The sequence below is a fragment of the Sorex araneus genome, chromosome X (assembly GCF_027595985.1).
Source record: "Sorex araneus isolate mSorAra2 chromosome X, mSorAra2.pri, whole genome shotgun sequence".
NCBI classification, from domain to species: domain Eukaryota; kingdom Metazoa; phylum Chordata; class Mammalia; order Eulipotyphla; family Soricidae; genus Sorex; species Sorex araneus.
The window spans coordinates 280,071,745-280,094,983 of NC_073313.1; the positions used below are offsets into that span (position 1 = coordinate 280,071,745).

The window sequence follows — 23,239 nt, forward strand, 5'->3', positions numbered from 1 at the left end:
CCAAGTACTAACCAGGCCCGACCCTGCAGGGCTTATTCCTGGCTCTGCACTCAGGGATCACTCCTGATGGGCTCAGGAGACTATATAAAGAGTGCCATGAATCAAATCTAGGTCAGCCACATGCAAGACCGACACTCTACCCTCTATACTATCACTCTAGCCCCAAAAAGTTTCTATATCTGGGGCTGGATCTTGAAGTCTGAACAGACAGTCATAAAGGGAGGATGATTTGTGATAGAAAGCTTAGAGATGAAACAACCACAAGGACAAATAGAGCCTGTTTCCATTCTTTGCTTTTGGTGATAACAGTGTCCTCTAGAAGCATCTGAGGGCCTTTGCCATGTTGCTAAATGCTAACACCAGGCTCAGGAGTCAGAGAACCTGGAGGAGGGAAGGGGCACAAATGTGAGCTCGCTTGCTGCCCACTCAGTGAGCTTAGTCAGCAAACCAGCAGCAAAGTGAGTGAGTGATAAAGGAGCTGCTGCTTCCCTTCTGCTCTTCTGTTTTCTGAAAGTATCTTCCCTCGATGGGAACTCTAAGGAAGGGAATTTTGAAAAATGTATTTAAGTCAATGCAAGCTGACAGATTACAAAGTCATCATAACGAATGTTTGTAGAATAAATGAAGTCAGAATACTCAATTCCTAAGCCCTTTAAAGGCGAAGACTCACATAGCATATTAGATCTTCATTTCCTTGTCTATAAAACTCTATGAATAACCCATCTCTTGCCTGTATGAGACATTAAGAAGAGTCAGGGAAGATAATTTGAACAAAATTACTTTGAAAATTATAAAGAAAATAAAACAAATGTAGTGTAGTATTGCATTGTTTTAATTACTGTTATAGTACTCTATCTTCTTAAACTACCATATGAAGTTAATAGTACCTGTAAGATATGCCAAGAAGATTAAATTAGATGCATATAAAAGTATGTGGTAAAACTGTCAGCTGTCCCATGAATATTTTTCAAAGGCAAGGATATAATGACTCAGATACATTTGTGCATCGTATTTTAGTTGTGGGCTAAATGGCTTAAAGGGACAACTGTGTAACTGGAACCATTGGCAACCCTATGAGCTGAAGAGCAGTGGCCATTCCTTAAGTGGGAGTTGTGTGCAGTAGATGACGTATCTGTCTTATAAATGTGGGCTTGCATTTCATAGCAGCCAAACTTGCTCAGCAGAATGAAGAAATCCCTGCGAAAATTCTTGGTGAAGATGGCATAGAGAAAAGGGTTGGCGCAAGAGTTGATGGGGTAGAACAGGACCAAGAGAATCTTTGACTTGGACACGGTGATGAGGGGCACCTTGAGGGAAGCAGAGATGGCAAAAAAGGAGATGGGTGCCATGCAGAGGAAGTCCGTGAAGATGAGCATGGCCATACGCTTGGCGATCTTGGTGTCACTAGAGGAAGACACAATATTGGGGTTCCTCACTGTGAGGTAGATGTGGGTATAGCATCCACAGATGATCACAAAGGCCAAGACGTTGAGCACGAGGAGGGACATGACATAGAGTTGTGACACGAAGTTGTCGATGTCCATGGGCAGGCAGATGCTCACCTTCATGTAGCTGCTGATGCCGACAATGGGAAAGAGAGCAGCTGCGAAAGCAAAGACCCACCCGACCAGCATGACACTGGCAGCATGGCGGAGCTGCACCTTGCGGTCGAGCTGCATGGCGTGGGTTATGGTGTGCCACCTTTCCAGAGTGATGGCTGTCAGCGTGTACACTGAGAGCTCACTGGCAAAGACCGTGAAAAAGCCAGCGGCATCACAGCCTGCTCCAGTTTGCCAGTCAATGGCATAGTTGTGATACTGGCTTTTGGTGTGGATATCGACGGATGCTATGAGCAACAGGTAAATTCCAATGCAGAAATCAGCAAAGGCCAGGTTGCACATAAGGAACCGAGGCACCGTGAGTTTGTATCGACTGGTAATCAGTATCACTAATACTATGATGTTCCCTGTGATGGCCAGGATGCTAATGAACCATATAAGGACTCTGAGAATATCATACCCCATGATGTCTTCACATGGGTTGAATGCATCTGGCTCAGGAGAGCATGTCACATCAATGATTTCATTGCACAAACCATAGTCAAAGTCACCATCCATCATGTCAAATCCTTTGGTGTAACTGGACTCCTCATCTTCAGCCCAGTAAACTCTGTGACCACTCGCCTGAGTCACATCGACATCTTGCTTTAAATTTGATTTGTTGCAAATTGGATGAATCTCAGAGCTAGAAAAAATATGAAAAGGAATACGATCAACATCCTGCATCCAGAATGGCACATAGATCACTTTCTGTGCACATTGATGGGATTTCTTCCTGAACCTTTTTCTTTTCTTCTAACAATTTGTCTGCCTTTGAGGCCAAGATCAAGGGTTAATGCTGCTTACTGTAAATGACAGAACAAGCCATGTACATACATTCCTAGAGTTGGATGAGCCCCGAGGGAAACCATCTGGCCACAACCTGAATGTGGGGAGGAAGGCGCCTGAGACTAGCTTAGTCTTGCTATTAAGTGCAAATAATTTACAGGCCCCATATCAACTCCACCTTTCACCCCTCCCACCCCACCTCCACTCAATGATCTCTTAGTATGCTAAACAAGGACACATCCTCATCTCAACACTCTACACACTCAACTGGAAGATCTGGACCATTTCTGACTCAAATGAGAGTTTATTTGCTTCTTTTATCTTTTATCAGCTTACATTAGTTAGTTATTCCCAGTCAGCTCCATTCCCTGCCTCTTTGATACTTGAACTACTGGATGCCAGCTGATTTCCCTGAAGGATCTTAGTCTTTGTTATCTCATTCCCTAGGGCTACCACTGGCCTCTGACATGCATTTGTCTGTGAGATAAGCCTGACTCACTTAAATAGTTTCTTCATGAGTGTCTGAAAGAGTGAATGCAGGTTGCGGATGGAGCCTAATTTATTCTAAGATTGTTGCTCATCTTTCAGGAACCTGTTTCTTTTTGGACACACTTCTTAAAATAAATTTTTTTGATGGCTGGAGGAACAAGTTGGGATAGGAGACACATGCCAAAAGTAGATAATGGACCAAACATGATGACCTCTCATCATGTGTTGTAAGCCATAATGCCCAAATGTAGAGAAGAGCATGGGGAATATTGTCTGCCATAGAGGCAGGGGGAGGGTGGAAAAGGGGGGGTATACCCAGGATATTGGTGGTGGGGAATGTGCAATGGTGGAGGGATGGGTGTTTGATCATTGTGAGATTGTAACCCAAACATGAAAGCTTGTAACTATCTCACGGTGATTCAATAAAATTTTAAAAAATAAAAAATAAATAAAATAATTTTTTTGCCACATTCAACAGTTCTTGGGGCTTACTCCTGGGTCAGCACTGAGGGATCACTCCCAATGGACTTAGGGAACCATATGGGGTTCTGGGGACCAAACCTGGGTTGACCATGTGTAAGGCAAACACCCCAATGCTATTGCTCCATCCCATTGGACTCACTGTTATGTTATGCCTTGATTTTCTCTTTAGACGCAAGTTTGCAAGAAGTCTGGTCAACAGAACAGAGGCATGTTCAGAAGAGAATCAAATGGAGGCTAGAGTATGTATGGTATGTAGGACACTTGCTTTGCACTAGATCAACCCAGGTTTGATCCCTGACATCCCATGTAGTCCCCCAACACTGACAGGGGTGATTCCTAAGTTCATAGTTGGGAGTAACCCCTGAGCATTGCCTAGTGTGGCCCCAGAACAAAAACTGAAACAAAAATGAAGAGATTTGAATGAAAGGAAATTATAATTATTCTACCTAGACAGCTCGATAGGACATGGAGGGACAGAAAAAGTAACAGTTCTGTTTTGAAGTCATAGCTTAGAGAATGGAGAGGCTCTATAACGAAATCTTTGGGAGGTCGAAAGCAAGTGTAGTTTTATTTAGTTGGAGTTCTCACCAGGAAGGTGAGCTAAGCTTAGTGAGGGACATAGGTTTAGAGGTGACAAGCAAAGTAGTCTGTGATCTTGAGTCTATGTCCCAACTCCTGAAATCTGACATTGAGTTAGTAGAGGCCCAGTTTATACCCAGTTATTCAGACTGCAATGTGGCTCATGAGAACAGATTCGACTTAGCCATCTAGAGAGAGGCCCTCCCTGGTGCTCAGATTGCTGCTCAGACAGTTCTTATTTTTGAAATCAATTCCAAAATATTTTCTTCTTTTTGTGTGGTGGCAGGGATCAAAGCCAGAGCCTCACATAGAAGGGGTGAGTGCTCTGCCACGGAGTCATATCTCTGGCATCACTGGCATGTTTTAAATATTGGTATTCCCCTCTCTGGAAACAAGTGAGCCAAATGATGTGAAAGGGGAAAAGGTGAGCAATTTATTCGCTGAGTAAAGAACAGAAATAAAAAATGGAAACCAAGGAGAATATAGGCCTGGCAGAATGGTACATACTAAGAGTTGGAAGGCCAGTTTAGCATGGCCTTAGAAAGTGGTATTCTTGGTCCAGACCGGACCAATCAATGAATAGGGCATTGAGACCTGCATGACAGTGACCCAAAGCTTGTGCTTTGGAGATATACTAGAGGGTCTGAATCTGAGTTTGCTGGCATTAAATTTATTTGCTATGTAGGTACTTAGAAATATATGCAATGATACATCAATTAAAAAATAATAATAACAGTTTAAAAAATTGATCTGAGAAAAATTAGAGAATAAAACAAGAAAAATTGCAGTATACGTTGAGTATAGACTTACATCAAGGCAATAGATCCTTCAATGTCATTTGAGGGTCTGGCCAAAAAGGACTTTGAAAAGAGTTCAGAAGGTTCATTGGCCAAAGTCTCAGTTACAAGGGCCCAAACTTTGTGCTCTAGCATTATTTCAAATGTGAATTTGAAGAAAAATTTTTATCATATAACACTCTGAAATTTCATTACCAAACCATACCTATAGATTATAAATTGATGTGATTTTTAAAAATAAGCCATGCAGGGGCTGGAGCAATAGCACAGCGGGTAGGGCCTTTGCCTTGCATGCGGCCAACCCGGGTTCGATTCCCAGCATATCCCATATGGTCCCCTGAGCACCACCAGGAGGAATTCCTGAGTGCAGAGCCAGGTGTAACCCCTGTGCATCGCCGGGTGTGACCCAAAAAGCAAAAAAAAAAAAAAAAAAAAAGAACAAAGTGCCATGCTAAAAAAAAAAAAAAATAAGCCATGCATTTATCTTCTGAATAGTATGACTATTGCATTGTGTATATCTGAATATTTTTAAATTTAAAATTCAACATCTGACCTGCAATTTCTGTTACTCCATTTTGGCATGTTTTCCTAGGGGCGGGCATGGTGGGTCCCTGAAGCACACCAAGTGCCTTAACGTTAATAACCTGAGGCTTCAGAGCAGGTGAGAGCTGGATGAAGTGGAGAGCTCAGGGGAAACTCCAAACCATGGAACAATGTAAGACATACCGGGAGATTTCTGGTGCTCTCTGTTGCTATACCAGTAGGTGACAAGATCAGAGAGGTCTGAGCAGAACGAGATACTCCTAGGGTCACAGTAAGACAAGGTACTCCTAGGGTCACAGTAAGATGAGGTAATCCTGTGGTCTCTTTGTGCTGTGCCGGGCCAGACAGCATACTATGTGCCTCTCCTACAGTAATCATATTCTGAGATTTTCCTAGAGGGGAGTTCATTTCTAGAGGCTTGGTGGAAAAGTGGCACTTCTTGCTCTGGCTACAGAATGATTCTTACTGGGAATATAAAAGAGGTAAGCTTTACGTCTCAGCTCCGGTCCTTAAGGAAGACATTTCTTGTCTCATGCTCTTGAAGAGGGCTGAATTCTAGGTTGTTTCCAAGTGATCTATGCTAATTCTGAAACATAGTCCCCTTTTTGAAAATCCTGGATCTGAGTGTAGATGCCAACTAACTGTGGAGATATTTTAGATTGTGAACTATTTTATTTTTGAGTGGGGGATTTGTTAGTGGGCAGATTAGAGGTTGAATAACAGAAGCAACTGAATTGAATAATAAACTGGTGCAAGAAGCTGTCTTGGTGCTGGGCGTCCTATGGTTGCAACTGCACAACACGGATAGCATGAGTGAGTTCTGGGAGTGAAGGGGGTGGGTGGTGAGGGTGACAGACTCTGAGAACTCTTCATCTACATATAAGTGATTATTTCCAATAGATTGTTTCTTTTTTTGGAGATTGGCTCCCAAATAATGCTCAGTAGGTCAGGAATCCCTTCAAGAAGTTCTCAAATAACTGGGCAGGAAGTTTAATGTAAGAGCCTAAAGATTTGGAGCTGCTTTGGCTCTGTTGTGCCAGAGAGGACCCAAGATGGCACTGCAGTGGTGCTGGGGAGACCTCCAGAGCCATCCCTCCTGGTGCTGGGGGTCTTCAAGCTCTTGGAAGCATGTGGTACCGGGGCTAAACCTGAATCAGCCACATGCAAAGCAGTCACCTTTAACCCTGTATGATCTGTTTAGCCCTAATTTAACTCTTAAATCAGTTATCTACTGGGACTTAGTTCTATTTGAATTTCACCTTTACCTTGGGCTTTCTGAAGGGTGAATGACCTTGAACGACCAAGTAAATGTATGTCCCAAACTCTGTTCTCCCTGTATTATGCTCAGATTCTCAAGCAGGTTAGAGACACTGAAGTTTTTGGAATAAGCTGTGCCTGTGTCAGTGTCTGAAATGGCATTTGTACTTTGCTCCAAAGTTGATGTCAGGTTTTGGGACACTATGGGATGTAGAGTTTGAGACGATGAACAAATTTATATTGGTACAAAGAAAAAAGGGAACACATACCTATAACCGTCAGCTATCAGTCAGGCACCATGTTTGGTGTTTTTAACGCTCTTATATTTAATATTTGGGGTGTTCTGCCACGTGGGCAGGTCTCTCCTATGTGCCTATGTTTGAAGAAATTAAAAGACTCCAACCCTTTATCGTCCTGCACAAAACTGAATCTGTGATGTAGAATATCCCAAGGAACTTTCTGCCACAGATAAGCAGAAACTATGGACCAAGTCTAAGTTTGTCTGAGGGAAATGCCTAGCCAGGGTCATGGGACGAACATGGAAAAACTCACATTTGCCGCCTCCAATTTGCAAAGGCACAGCAGTGGCTGGGGTAGGTGAGGCTAGCCTCCACGAGAGAGACCAACTTTTCCAGACTGGGAAGCTTTTTTAAGTTGTATGTCGACCTGGCCCGTAGCTTCTTAAGATTTTCTAAGCCATAGCTAGGCAGGGAATGTATCCTGGTTCTAGAAATGTCTCTGTGAGGAAAAAAGGTAGAAATAACTTGATTGTTATACGTCTGAAATTTTCTTCTCAGATAAAACAGCAGATCTCCTAGTGATGTATAGGTGAGGAAGAAGATTCAAATTAATTCAACACACCCATACCTGACCAATGTGTATCTAATGGACATTTTCTTGAGTGAGAAAATAGTCTGTTTGTGGAAGGAGAATTTATTTAATAGGTCACTCTGAGTCTGGAATAGACTCATATTCTGGCTGATATCCAGGATAGCTGTAGACATCACCCCTTGTATGGTCAATTTGTACTCACTAAAGCACATGAGAATTAGGAATTGAGATTATTTCTTCCCAATTTATTAGATATGTGGTATTAGTCCAATTATATGACTTCTCCATGCCTCAATTTCCTCAGGTACAAAATAGGAATAATGATAATCATAACTTGCAGTGAAAATTAAATGAGTTAATGTGGATTTATTGACATTCCCTGTCAATAAATAGTACTTAGTGACTTGCAGCTATTATTAGTAAATATCAAACAAGTACACACATGCATACACAAACAGTTGTTTTGGCTGTTTTGAAGAACCGATTCTTGGGTGAACTAGAAGAACTCTATGTGAAAGTCAGCCTAAAAGGACAACTGAGCCATATCCCTCCTGGCAGCAAGCACTGTGATATAGGTTATCTCTGATAGCACTATTGACATTTGCAAATCTCAAAACAATCAAAACCAGATGATTGGAGCAAACAGATGGAAAACAGTTTAAGCACTTGCTTAGACATCTTGGTACCACAAGCTGGGCCTGGATCTGGTAGCAAGTGTTGATTAGGATAAATTCATTTCAGGATCTTAGGGTGCTTAGCTATATCCTTGGGTATACTTGGTAAAGATGACTCTGATATCTGAAGTTTCTAAAATTCAAAGAAGAGGGATTGTATAGTGATAAAGGTTGTGATATAAAAAACGTTATCCCCCATGTTCTTCTAGTCTACCAAACTTACATTCTCAAAACTGTTTTCATTGTCTTCCTTATTGCTCAAAAATTGCTCAATGTTATGGTCCAAGAGAGTAAACCTTCACCACTATACTAGTCTCACTTCCATTTCCCAATAAAAATTTGGATGCCACTTGTTCATACTTGATTTCTTATCTTACAATGCAATCCAGTTTTCCAGCCTCTAGAGAAATAATGCTCATTGAGGCCAGATATTAGTTCTAAACTGACTTTTCAATTACGTTTCATACATAACACACTTTCCCCGAATTCCTGTCATTTGTTCTCTTTATTTTTCTTCTGATATCTTTTTTGACTTCTTTTTGATATTGTTTTCCTTTCTTGGGAATTTCTCAATCTAAACCCCCTTTTGCTGTGCATAATCTGGTGTTCTTACTGGCTTCTTTGGTTTCAGGTAGTAGAAATGTGCTGATGGCTTCTTCCAGAACTGAAGCCATCAGTTGTCTACAATTATGATGACTTAAAAAAAGTATCAACACTAAATTTATCTCTTTTTGCTAGATACTTTCCTCAGTTTTTTAATCTCAGCAAATGAGTTATCCATTTTTTGCTGTTGTTCAAGATAGAAACTTGGGAGCTATTTTTGAGCCCTTCCTCAATTCTTTTGTCCTGGCAAGTCTATCTTTCTCATATTGGCTTCAAGTTAATCTACTCTTCTGCCACATATTTTGTAAGAATTCCATAATCTTTTTGTAAAAGATGCAATAGGTCTCACAAATATTCTAGCCACCATTGTGCCATTGTGTTAGGCTTCTACAGAGAAATGGAGTCAACACACACAGAGGAAATAATAGAATTTGATTTATGGGATTGTGGAGACTACAGTTTTCATAACTAATGTCTAAATAATATTGTATTTGCTAGCTAGAGGACTAGGAAAACTAGAAATATATTGTAATGAGTCTGAAGGCTTGATTGAGAACTGTGGAGGTCATGAGAGTGAGCACCAAACCCAAAGGCCCAAGAATCAGAACCTCTTGTTCCCGAGTGGAGAAGATAGATGTGTCACCTGAAGAAGAGAGGAAGCAAATGCGTCTTCCTCTAATGCCATTTGTTCTCTCAAGGAATTGACTATTACCATGTGGGTCCATATTGGGGAGGGCGAATCTTCTTTACTCAGTCTGCTGATTCAAGTGGACACCCTTTATAGATGTTTAGAAATAGTAGCTAACAGCTATCGGGGTATCCCTGAGCCCACTGCAGTTGACATATACAACTACCCATCATGACTAATGACCTTTATTCACTGCAATGTTTCTAGTGCAGAATGGTTAAGATTTGAAAAATTCCTAATAGGCTTGGATTTGCTGCTTGAAATGTCAATAACTCTCCTTTGCACTACCAGTGAAGTACAAAGAACTGGCTATGATGTGCAGATGTTTTTTTCCTTGTCTAGTTTGTGCCTTTCTGTGTAATAGTAGGGATTCCTCTGCGTGTTCTGTCTCCAATCAGCTTTCATCAGCTGGATTCAGCAAGCATACTTGGCAGGAGATTGGAGGGTGGAGGAAGAAAAAAGTTAGGGCATTTCTCCTATTCCTCTACCTCAAGAGCTCTCTGATTAGTGCTCGCTCATTGAGCAGATGTGCTGAGACTGCATCATCTCAGCTTGCCCAGTTCCTACACTCCAGTAAAAACACTTATTCACTCGTTCTCAAGTCCCAGGATCAGAAGTGATAACAAGCCAGTTACACTCTTGGGATTGCTGATCTGTGTTGATATTTATGCAAGTTTACATCTTCAGAGCTAATTGCTACTTTTATGTACTACATATGTGTGTGTGTGTGGTATGTGTGTATAGTCTTTGTCTCTTTTCTTCTTAGCTGCCCAGTAGATCATATTTTTCAGTTCTATTGTTTCTCCAAATCTATGGGATAATTGTTCAGGGACCCAACTGTAAGGATACTCAAATCTCATAAAAATGTCATAGTAATTGAATATTTATCTACATATTCTACCTATAAATTATCCCAATAAAATGTAAATGCTAGATAGGTGGGCTGGAGAACAGCTGCAGTGATACAAAGCCTTTTGGCTGTATAGGCCTAAAGATTCCCTGTTTGGGCCAGGAACGCAGTACTTCTCAGGCCCAGTATTGTTGGGGGACCACCAGGCCAAACCTAGAGGTGCTTTGGGAGCCATGCAGTATATGGAGATCAAACTGAGGGCCTAGTATATACTGGGTAAGTGTGCCAGTCCATATTTGGAAACTATGGTTGTTGCGTGAACCCACATATGTGAAGCCTCAGATCTGAAGAGTTAACTGCATTGTTGTTCTCACAGTCGTATACATGCACACATTCTTATTTGCTCTACCTCTATTGACAGTGTCGAAACCTCCAACTCTGATTTTGGATCTATACACTACTTTTTGGTTAATGTTTTGTTTGTACATTTTTTATGATTTGTTTAGATTTGCACAAATTTAGAATTTTTATATCTTCCTGGTGAATTTTTAATATTTAGTAGTATTAAATATTTAAAAGAAAACTCTCCTAAACCCTTGGATGTTTCTTTCTTATTACTTTTCTCCCTGACCTTCAACTATTGGAGAATCGATGGACTCAGTACCTAGACTTATTCCCTCTATTTTTACTTATTCTCAGATAAGTTAAACCAGTCTTTGAACTTTTGTTTTGGGGGCTCAGAATTTACTCTCAGCTCTGTGCTCAGGCATCACTCTTGGCAGTGTCTAGGGGAATACATGCAATGCTAGGGATTGAACCTGGGTCAGCTACATGTAAGACAAGCATGCATTATCGACTGGACTGTCTCGCAATCCCACAGTCTATGATGTAGGCATTGTTTATAAGCTTTTGGTCCTGAGTTTTGTCTCTAGGTTGCGCCTCTCACTGGAACTTCAGACTTCTTTGTTTAATTGCCTTATTATAAGCTCTGAGTATCTTAAGCAGGTAAAGCTTTGGATGTTAGCAACTGAACATGCCTACCCATGTCCATATCTGTTCATTTTCTGCCAAGTCATTCTTGCAAAAATCTTCCAACTCTTCTCTATCAATTTTCCACTTAATAAAATACTTAATAAAACAATGTTTGAACCACACCTGGTGGAGCTCAGAGATCACTCCTGGTGGTGCTTGGAGGACCATATGAGATGCCAGGGATCAAACCCAGGTTGCAAGGAAAGCACCCTACTGCAGTACTATCCTCTGGCTCCCAGAAACACGAAACTTAATCATGTTTTCTGACTTTTCTCACTATCACCATTTGGTAAAACTTTTGGTATTCCTAGGACTTTTTATTAACTTGACCTATGCTATATTTTCTCAGAGCTGGGGTTCCTGGAGCCTGATCCAGGAAATTTTGTCCCTATGGTGAGTCTTACTTCCACTCTGCTGAATAATCTGCATTATTCAGTCCTGTTCTCCACTTTGTATATCTGTTGCCCCGGAGTGTTTCAATTTCTTTCTCTGTCCTAGCAAATTTTTGGTTGCTCTTCTAGCAACTGATCAATTCCACTACTAACACACTAAGGTCTCTGCAACTATATTCTTATTTATTTCATTAATATTTATTTGTGTTCCCTTTTTTGAGGGGGAGGGTGGGGATATCTTCTCGGTATTGTTCTGGAGGCTGGAGACTCTTCTCGGTGATTCACAGCCAATGGAGCCAGTGGTTCTCCATAAAGGTGCAGTGCTTCTTGGGCCCCGGAAAGCTGGGTATTCCCAGGGTCAGTCCAGCAGTTCCCTGGAGCCCTCAGATCCTGGTGCTGTTCAGAGGGTGCAGGGGGTTGAACTGAGGCTGTTCCTGCATGGCACATGCCTCACCCAGGTGCTGTCACTCTAGTCTCTTGGGTTCGTTTTGTACTTCAGATGTGAAAGGGGGTAAAGACTGACTCTTTTCTCTGAAACAGTTCAAGACTCCTTCGAAAATGCTTTGAATTGGGAGCAAGTTCAAGCAGGCTGGGCTGGAGCAGTAGGACAGGAGGTCAGACACTCACTGTGCACGCGGCTCACCCATGCTCCCCTCATGGTCCCCTGAGTAGAGGCGTAGAGGCAGGCTAATCATTCATTACCTGTCACATCGTTGTCACCTTTTATACAATAGAAGCGATACAAAACTGGAGGTTTTTCTTTTTGTTTCTTGGTTCTTTATCTTTTTTTCCTTCTGTTCTGGGAATTAAACCCAGGGCCTTATACATGCAGGCTAAGTGCTCTATCTCTGGGCCATGCCCCTGACCAGAGACTATTGCTTCTTAATCTTGCTTTCTCCCCTGCTGCCTTTAGAATATTAAAACATCAACTCACTTGAAAATTTCTGAAAATAAATGCATATATTCCATCCATCCATTCTTTAGCTCCTATTCTCTATGGTAGATTGAGGATAACTAGAAATTTGTTTGTTTGTTTGGTTGGTTTTTCAGTACCAGGAATTGAACTCAGAGTTCAGTTGGACTCAGAAACTCAGTTTCCCTAAGTGGGAAATACTGTCTCCTAAGGGACACTGGAATTATGGAGGTGGGACAGGGTGGTACTGGTTTGAGGGAAAACAGAGAGGAGGGGTCCTTTCTGTGTGTTTTCTTATAAAAGGTAGAGTTCTGGGGCTGGGGAAATGCTGATTTTTTTTTTCTGTAAAGGGGATGATGATAGGTGAAAAAAGGTTGGGACTCTAGTGCCAAATGCAAGGAAAGTGCTCCAGCACTGACCAATACCGATCATCTTGGAACTTTTATTCTCCTCCTATTTAGGGCCCATTTGTCCCACTCTGGATCCAGGTATAATTGCGCTCTTTGGAGACTATAGTCATGTACAATGTGTCACTATGTCAATTCTGGCCCTTGAAAAGGCAGCTTCTGTTTTGGTCTTAAAGAGTTCAAAGCTGCGTAAAAGAGTCCAAGGCCTTGAGTCATAGCTTTGCACAAAGTTGCTGGCAGATGAGGTGTAGTGTATATGGGGGGTCACGGGATGTGGGGGGGATGTGGTGGCCGGGGGGCACTTGCCAAGGATCACAGATGCACCATACATGTCATGCACCATATACATGCATGATATGCATGTCAAAAGGGCAGCTTGAGTGAGATTCCTGTTTCTGAAACTCCAAAATGTGAGCAAGTGCCAAGATTCTTTGAAGCCAAGTTTTAGGGAGATTTATGCAGTCATGGAGGACCCAAGCAGACCCCATTGAATGATTTGATCCCATCATCTCCATCATTTCAAATTGTAGAGGTTTTCTTTCCTCCCCTTAAAAGCCATTAGGCACGTGTGTGCGGCCCCTCCGTGTGCGGCCCCTCCGCAGCTGCATGAGCATGAATCCAGACCCAGCAAAACCTCTTTTGGCATGGGCAACTCCTCGCAGAATGTCTCCAGCCTGAGAACTAAGCCGTGGCCCCGTGCCCGCCCAGGAGGGGAAAGGTACTTCTCTCCTTCTCTCTCTCTCTCTCTCTCTCTCTCTCTCTCTCTCTCTCTCTCTCTCTCTCTCTCTCTCTCTCTCTCCTCTTTCTCTCTGGGGATGAAGGGCATGGTGTCTGCCATATTAAGACGACCACAGATAGGATTTACGACAAAAACTGCAGCAAAAGGACACGAGGGTGCTCTTGGGAAGGTGGGAGGCACCGGCCCCTCCCGCCGCCGAGATGTGATCCCGGGGGCTGCACACGTGTGTGGCCCCTTCGCAGCTGCACGAGCGTGAATCCAGACCCAGCAAAACCTCTTTTGGAATGGGCAACTTCTCGCAGAATATCTCCAGCCTGAGAACTAAGCCACGGCCCCGTGCCCACCCAGGAGGGGAAAGGTACTTCTCTCTCTCCCCTCTTTCTCCCCGGGGATGAAGGGCGCAGCGACTGCCATATTATGACGACCACTGATGGGGTTTTCAAGCTTGCAATGATCCAGTATCTGGAAGAAATCTCCCTGAATTTAGTTGTTAACGTACAGAAATCCAAAACTGCGCGTCATTTTTCTTCACAATAGGTCTGACTCTAGTGGGGTACTCCTAACAATAATAGTGAGGTGTGTGTTGAAATATTGAATGTAACCAAAGTAAACAGAAAGTAAAGTGAAACTTATCAGTTACAAGGCGGGGGGTGGGGGGGGGTGGGATGGGAGGTGTACTGTGTGGGTTTTTTTTTTCTCTTTTTTTTGGTGGTGGTATATGGGCACTGGTGAAGGGATGGTTGTTTCAGCATTGTATAACTGAGACTTAAGCCTGAAAGCATTGTAATCTTCCACATGGTGATTTAATAAAATAAAATTTTTATTTAAAAAAAAGCCATTAGGACTGCAAAGCAATATATTCTGTATTATTTCTGCCTCACTCACTACTTACTCTATTTTGCTTTATATTCCAGTTCTTTGTATTTGCATCTTATCTCTCTTTGAGAGCAGACTGCTCCTTGCATTCTCTCTAGTGCCTTTCACATCACATAGTCAGCGTGCAGGAAATTGTTGCTTTGTTTAAAGATGGGCTATAGACAGATAGGAATTGGGAAAGGGAATAGGGAGTTTACCCCCACCTGACTATTACATCCTCTGACCTGTAGCATTTACAAAGAATCTTGCACCTTGTGTAATCTCTATTATTTCATATATATTTGTTTTGTCTCCTCAGGTTTCAGATGTCCAAGAAAAGGAGTTATTCAAATACTTTTGTATTCTACCTCATGCCTGATACGGGGCTGGGCTCATAAATTCTCCTCAACAGATAGTTGTCTGATTAGCAGAAATGCCTCAGCATCATAAAAACAATGAAAATCTGGAGCAAATCTTACAGGAGAATGATTCTATAGGGAGAACGAGGCTAGGCAGAATAAGAGAGGAAATTTGAATTTAGGGAATTCAGCCAAACGGTGCTTCTGCAATGGGTACTGCCATGTGGTGGTGTGGAAGGCACCAAGAAAAAGAGCAAACTTTTGCCAATTTTACACCACCAAGTAGATAAGATGTTAGGTAGCACTGCACTGTAGCACTGTCCCCGTTGTTCATGGATTTGCTCAAGCGGGCACCAGTAACATCTCCATTGTGAGACTTGTTGTTACTGTTTTTGGCATATCGAACACGCCACAGGTAGTTTGCCAGATTTTGCCGTGCAGGCAGGATACTCTCAGTAGCTTGCCAGGCTCTCCAAGAGGGATGAAGGAATTGAACCCAGGTCAGTCACATGTAAGACAAACACCCTATCCGCTGTACTATTGCTCCAGTACGAAGAAGTTAGGTAGGTGACTTAAATCAAGGAGGGTGTGGCTGAGAGTGGAATGATGCAAAGTTACTTAGAGTTTGGTAAAAAATGGAAGTGTTCAGTAGAAGAGCTTCCTGAATGATTGGGAAATAAAATGATCTGAGGAGTGTTTACTTATAGCTCACATGATACTAGCTGGAGTGAGCAAACATGGGATAGATTTCCAGATTTGGGGGTGACAGAAAATATTCCCCTAGTTTTCTCCCCAACACACACACACACTCTTAAATTCTGGATGTGATTTTTCTTCCACACAATTTGGCACTCTAATGCTAGATTTTCATCCCTTTGTATTCCATCGTTAGGAGGCAAACATCCAGGGTGGGACTCAAACAAAATAAAAAATGATCAATAATACTTATATTTGTGGAAGGATGTTAATTGTGATTATTGGTGAAAAGTGGGCGTGGAGAGAGGACCAACCCGCCTTTCCTGGCTGTAGTTCTGAGGACTGCCCAGAAGGATTATTCAGGGACCCATCAGACAAGATTAGTTCCTGGGCCTTGAGGGCCGGGCAAATGAATTTAGAATTTATCTGAACTGGACAATGACTGGCTGAACCTGGTGCTTCTTTTTAGAAAATGAATCTTGAATGTGACACATAGTAGGTTCTCAGGAACTCACATGCTAAATGAACTGGAAGGAGAAAACATTGATAATAGAATGGGCTGAAGAGGGTATTGCAGAAACACAACAAAGGAAAAGACTCTTCTCCCAGTGCTGGCTTGTCACCTGCCCATGTTCCCTCTGCTCTCTGTCTCTTTATAGTCTCTAGTAAAATTTCTTTCAGAGCTTAGTATTCTAGGCAGTGCCATTTGTCCACTAATAAATGAGAGACTTTAGAATTGATTCTTCTATTTAATCTTTTAATCTCGCTATCCTTTATACCCAACATAATGCCAGACACATACTCATTGATCAATCAGAATCTACGAAACGTGTCATCTGAGACCAAAATCCCCAGTGAATGGCTGAGGATGTCTATGACTGATGTCATTTCTGAAACTGGAAAGGTAGCCATGGATGAGTGTAACTCCCCTCTTTCAGGCTGCTCTAAGGATTACAGGCTTTCTTTTGAAGATGTTACTTTTGTTAACATGTCAGCACATGCTCTATTCTAGCAGTGACTGGTTTTGAGAATTGAAATCCTGAACAGTACCAGCAGGGAGACACCGCAGGATGATGGCTGATGCTGAAGGGATTTAGTAATCCTAAATGGTTTCAACATTGTTAGGATTCTTGATTTTGAGTTGGAGAGTGAAAAGGGAGACAGCAGTCAATAACAGGATGCTGAGTCAGGAGAGGCAGGAGTTAAATAGCGCTCTGTGCCCATTTAATAAAGTGTGTTATAGCCAGTGCCACAAATTTGATTTGAACAATTTCTATTTTTCCCAGCAAAGATGTTATTACAGGTCAATCATTTCCATAAGTGAGAGCACATTTCTGTTGTATACTACACTGACAGATGGCTAGAAGACCTCTCTTTCATGATCCCAGGCGGGATAAAAAGGCAATTTACTATCTATAGGACTATGGGTACACTGGTAATGGAAGAGAATCATTCTTATACAAATAACTCAGTGTTTGAATCTGAACTATCAAATGAATCTGAGCTATAGCCAAATCAATTTGATAAACCATCAGAATATGATTGTACTGGCTCCAGCCTGCAACAGCAATGCATTAAATTTTCCCCACAGGAAACTGTTTCCCAAGGAAACAGCAATTGCATGATTGCTTAAAAAAGACTCACTTACACACTCACACACCCAACAACCACCTTCCAAATCCTGGAATGAGCACAGAATATCAGGTAGAATCTTGGAGGCTGCTGATGTTCAAGGTCAAGATTCCTGAGGGGGGTCGGGACGTGGGACTGCCCCACTGGCACCTCAGGAGCTTATTGTGTGCCCCTGAATTTTGCAGCAAGTTGCTCTTTGCAATGGAGCATCTCACCTTTGCACCCTGGGGTGTTCACAGGCTCCCCTTTTTCATGCAACTGCATATTTGTCCCCCTGGAAAGCTGATGAGTGTTGATTTGGGGGTTCTCTCCTGGACTGCCTGAGTTTCCTTTGCATCTATCTATAAGGAACAACCAGGCCAGCTGGGGTGAAGGATGCACCACTGCTCATGGAGGGGCTACTGGGGATTGAAGCAGGAGCAGGTGACTCTTCCCAGTGTCATTCTAGGCAGTGACTCTGTCTTCCGAGCCAGCAACATTCCTTTCGCCTGAGAAATGGGAAGAGAGGCAAGTTCTTAGATCACTACTTCCACCCAATTCTGGGGGCAGGGATTAGTAAATTGGGAGTTGATTTTGATGCATCATTCAGGGCAAGTGGGAATCACTTAAAGCTGAGGCGATGCAGCTGATTATGGGAGTTGCTTTTGACTCACTTCAGAGATTTGATGCCTCCTCGGGTGTCCTATGCCCAGTGATGTGGATGTAGTGGTCTGGCCTTTTGCATCAGTTCAACACAAATGTTGAGGCTCATCCACAGTTCCCGAGAGCTCCAGTGGAAGCTGCTCTTGCAAATTCATTGATTAACTGCTGTTCAGCTTCTTCCTCTGATACTACTTCTGTCAAGCCCCCTCCTCGACGAATGCTCCCTAGTAATCTCCTGCACACAGATGCCTGCGATCCATCTTGCTGGTGTGGGGAGGGTTGACTGACTCTTACCTGGAGGGCAAACACAGCCCCAGCTTGAGCTGTGTCTACTGTGAGATGGACATGCAACACCTTCCAACCCAGAGGTCCTTGGAGAGTCCACCCTTTGCATGCACATGTAAACCAACAGCTCCCAGGCCAGGGGAGATGGGAGATGAGCATTGGGGCATGGAAATAGGCATGGGATAGGCCAGAGAATCTCAGACTACCACACCGAGGGGTTGGAAGGACACCTAGGGACTAGCCTGAAAACATCAAAGCAGAGACTGGTGTTAAGGTGATCAATTCTCAGCTTTCAACCAGGAACATTTTATGGATTGAGATGAAAAGATGTGAGCAGGGATTACTACTCTTTAAAGTGATGGTAAGAACTTTCTGCTTCCTGATTTTCTCCCAATTCCAGATTTTCTGTAAAGTGGAAAAATCTGGAGGATTTTATTTTATTCTAGCAGTATTATTCCTCTGGGGAAAGGGGTTCCAAAATAAGTGGGTTTAACTTGTGGAGCTGGAAGAACTGTTTGTGCAAGTGACATCTCTTTTTGCATGTGACCTGCGAGGCTAGCTGAGAAATTTGCATGTCTGCTTTCATTCCACACTCTCGCAAGACACTCAGCGCCATGCCTCTGCCTGAGATCTTCTCCAACTGCAGGAGGCTTCCTCCTGCGCTGGCTGTGCATAAGAACTGATGTTGTTAGGCTGAGAAGCTGCTACGTATTTTCCCTTTATCTTTAGCAATAACCACTGATGGAGTCTCTGTCTGCCCATGCAGAGTCTAGTTCTACAGATACGTTGATTCCAGTTTGGAAAGCAAACGTCACTTTTTGGTGAAAATAAAAGTGATGTTGGTAGATGGTAGGTGAATAGAGAATTATGCGGATGCCAAATAAAAGCTACGGGCTATTTGCTTTCATATGTCCAAACCGGCCTTGGGTTGGCTCTTGAAGATCATCTAGGAACCTTTAGAGTTGACCATGTTCACCTGTTTCTGCGCTCACCATTTCTTCTTGCGCTCTCTCCTGCCACCTGTGCTCGCTTCTCCCTGCAGTACACTCTTCAGTAGGGTTAGTGGTTTGGTGTAGAGCCCAGGAAAGAATTTTTAAAAAGCTCCTGTGAATTTGGGTCCTTGGAGCTGTAAAGGCTATGGACTTTGCAGAAGGACATTTTGATTATTGACTGAGATTGTCAGGGAAGAGGACATGAGACTTAGTATGAGCCTCAAGGAAGGGCGGGGCAAATGAGAAAGGGTTGAGTCACTCTTGCAGGAAGAGATGGAAGTAATAAAATTCCAGAGAGCTGGAATCTTGACAGAGAGGAGCCAAGAATAAGCCTCTGTGGTTATCTCACTGGGTTTCAAAGGAGAAAAGGGAATCGTGTTCTCCATCCAGGAAAGAAATGTATGATAGAGTGATGAGAAGCCAATAATATAAGTAGCTAAGTTTGACAGTTAATTTATGCTCTAAAATTTGTATGACCTTGCAGGGGTTACTTAGCCCCTCCAAAGAAGCTAGTTTTGTCTATTTGAAAATGGGAATAGTAACTCCCACCACAAATGCTGTTATAAGGATTAAATTTGAAAACTTAAAGTTAAAAATTTTAAGCTCGTAGGGTACTCTCTAGCAGGTGGTAGGTTCTCATTAAATATTAGTTATTATTGTTACTGTTGTTGTTGATGTTTTATTAAAATTTCAAATGTAGATAAACCCCTAATTGTCTCTGTAAGTGTTGAAGATGGCACAAAAGTAAAGTTTTACTTTAATTGCCAGTCCTGTCTTAGAAGCCTCCGCAATTGGAGAAGTTAGTTTCTAACATACACGCTGAACTCTTGCAGATGGAAATGGGGAAAGCTACTCACAAAATGACTGGTCCAGAGGCTCCGTGGAAAACATCATTAGGTAATTCTTCCAAATTATTGTTATCACTTAGATTCCTGGGAACAAAGTGGAGGAAAGAAGGGAAATACAAAGCCACATAAAACACCACTGTTGTACAGGCCATCTCCCTCTAAATGGCCTGGAAGAATAGTCAGGAATACTTACAGCTCATCTAGTTGGGTTCCATTGAATGCACAGTCGTGTATTTCTTGAATCCCATTTTTACTCAGCCATCTGAAATAAAAGCCCATTAAAAAGTCAACAATGTTCAATGCAAACAATACAGAGGTTTCATAATTGGAAGCACTGGGGCCGAGTCAGATAGCACAGGTTAGTGGCATACATGAAGGGCCACTCTCAAGGCCTAGGAGAGGAAGTGGGACGGAGACTGAGTAGTCAACGAGTAACCTTTGGCAACTTTTGAGATTTGCATTATGCGCGTGCATTACCTATGCACAAATATTAATGAAATTTAATTTTGAGAGTGCATAGCTACGTAGACCCTGGGCAGCTCTGCACACAGCTTCTGCATGCTGAGACAATAGCATGCAGGGAGCTCACCAGAGTATTTACTCTCCTGAAGAACAGAAATCATTCAATTATCTACCAGTCAAGGGTTTATAAGACAGAGAACATTTTGTATTACTTTCTCGAAGGCCTTAGGCCTCTCACCTCTGCTCACCCCAGCAGTGGGGCTGGCTGTCCTCCAAAAGTGATCTAATTAAGCTGTCAAACAACTTGAACATCTCCTGTGACCCATAGGGACCTGGCTACGAGAGGTTTGTGAAGGTAACTTGGGGCTAAACCATAAGGGAAGAGAAACTAGTGGCAGGGCTGGTGGGCTGTGGTGGGTGAGGGAGTGTGAGTCTGGGGGGGGCGGGTGGTGGCAGGGGCTGGAGCAATCATCCTGGTTGTGTAAAGAAGGCCAGGGAGCATGTGTGCCCAGGCACCCAAGGACACAGAGGATTGCTCTGCATAACGGCATTCCTAGGTAGATCAGAAAAAGAAACAACAACAACAACAAACAAACAACTTTCACCCCACCCCGGAGAAAGCCAAGGTGGGGAGAGCGTTGTCTTGAGGCCCAGGGCAGCTGCTCTTGCCTCGCTGTCAGGTTTTTCTCTGCCAGCTCAGTGAGTGGACAAAGAACAAGCTGGGAAAATTGTGCATTCAGAACTTTGGTTCTGGGCTTTGGGTGAGTAGTTAGAAAAGACTTCGGGTCACAGGAGAAGAAGCATGTGCTTTTATCTTTCTCCTGACACTCAGATATCTAAAATATCCAGAGGAGCAAGGGAGATCTTTCAATATGCTAGCAACCAATTGGGGTGTTCCAATGACCAGCAAGTGGCTTTGCACCCATCTCAGCTTGGCATCTGCCCCCAGGAAGCTCTGCCAGGCACACTGAGTCCCCGGATCTCCTCATCAGCCTATCCTGCAGTATTAATTGCTTAGAGCTCTGCCCTTATCCCACTAGGTGGGTGATAGGTCAAAATCAGGGATCTGAAGATGTCTCTTATAAAGGGCCTGATAGGAACTTCAAGATGATTCGGCTAGAATTGAGGCTATATAGGTAATTATAAATTTATATACACTATAGCACTGTTGCCCTGTTCATTGATTTGCTCGAGCGGGCACCAGTAACTTCTCCTTTGTGAGATTTGTTGTTACTGTTCTTGGCATATCAAATACATCATGGGTAGCTGAGCAGGCTCTGCCATGCGGGCAGAATACTCTTGGTATCTTGCTGGGCTCTCCAAGAGGGATGGAAATCAAACCTGGGTCAGCCATGTTCAAGTCAAACATCCTACTCACTGTGCTATCGCTCCAGCCCATAAATTTATATAGGGAATTACAAAAGAAAGTTGCACAGTTTCTTTTGTTGACCAAAGTTAATATATAATAATGAAAACAAATCTGTTAAAATAGTTCCTTTTAAAAAATTGAAAGTATAGCTCTTTGGGGAAGAGAACATTTTACTTCAGTTTAATTTCTGTTCTTTATCAAAATATTGACTTCTAAAATCCAGTGCCAAGTTAGGAGCTTTGGTTTGCCCATAATTGGCTGCCCCTAGAATCTAGCACAAGGGATGTATAAACCCACACCTATTTTCTGTAAACTAATTAACATTTTCTGAATACATGTGTGTGATGCAAAAATAATTTTCTATATGATTGGATAAAATATGGTATGGTTTAAAATATCATTATATTCAAAGTAGTTTTTTGTTTTTATGGATTTTTCCCCAATAACTAGATAACATCACAGGAGGCAGTTTTCCATGTCAATAAAGGACAAAAATACAAAAAGCAAGTTATGTCCCAAACTTCTGTCCTGGGGAATATTTTGTAGGCCTCTCAAATTATCAACAAGGAGCAGCTGACATTCATCAAGTACATATCTAGTCACCTAAGAGATGTAGTACTGGTTTTGAAAACAAATGGTGATGATAATGAGAACCTGGTCAGAGTACCAGGTAATGGGTTTTCACTTAGCCTTTTGTATTCACCAAGAAGATACTCAGGCTACTTAAGGTGCAAAACTATGCCTCTATCAGCTCAAGATGGAAGGGGCTGGGGGACCTGGTTCAGTAAATTCATGAGGGGCAACCAAGTGATATGGACACAGCTGAGTGAGGAAGGAAGGATCACACATGAAATAGGGTCTCCTGTGGCTGAGGTGTGCAGGGATCTTTCCCATATGTCTCCTTGTTTTGATTCCTTGAGACTCTCCCCATTCTCATCCTCTGCTAACAGTGAGGAAAGGCTTAGATATCTCCCATGGCTTATTTTCCTCTGAGCCACAAGTCAGATATCTGGTCAGATATCTATATCTAGATAGAGCACCCAAATAAAGAACAATTGCAGACTTAAACTGCATTCATATAGATCTTCTGCTCCTGCTACCTATAGATGAGGAGCTGTTCAAGCAAGAAAAGCAGATATTGTTCTTATAAATGTTCATTTGTCCTTTAGAAACTAGTCTGAGAATGACTCTTAACACATTATCCTTTACAGGAAAGTGTGTTCAAGTTCTGGGGACCACATGGTGTTTATCAATAGGAATCAATGAGGAACAGCTGTGATCAGCATATTTCACTTGTAAGTTGAGTTTCAAAGCTTCATCAATTTTGGGCCACACTCAGCTCTGTCAGGGCTTACTTCTGGCTCTGTGCTCAGGGATCACTCCTGGTGAGGTTTGATGGAGCATATGGAGTGCTGGGTATTGAACCTGGCCTATC

General features: G+C 42.5%; 1 protein-coding gene across 2 annotated transcripts in view; it reads right to left on the reverse strand.

Moving 5' to 3' along the window:
- Positions 1-941: 941 nt before the first annotated feature.
- The window catches only part of FSHR (follicle stimulating hormone receptor), a 206,800-nt gene continuing 184,502 nt past the window's right edge, over positions 942-23,239 (reverse strand). For both annotated transcript variants that reach the window (XM_004618594.2, XM_004618593.2), the window contains 4 exons: positions 20,167-20,235; positions 19,983-20,057; positions 7,088-7,273; positions 942-2,244 (listed from right to left, as the gene is read on the reverse strand). In XM_004618594.2, coding sequence (XP_004618651.2) covers positions 1,014-2,244; positions 7,088-7,273; positions 19,983-20,057; positions 20,167-20,235 — 1,561 coding nt within the window. In that variant the 3' untranslated portion in view covers positions 942-1,013. The remainder of the gene's footprint in view (positions 2,245-7,087; positions 7,274-19,982; positions 20,058-20,166; positions 20,236-23,239) is intronic.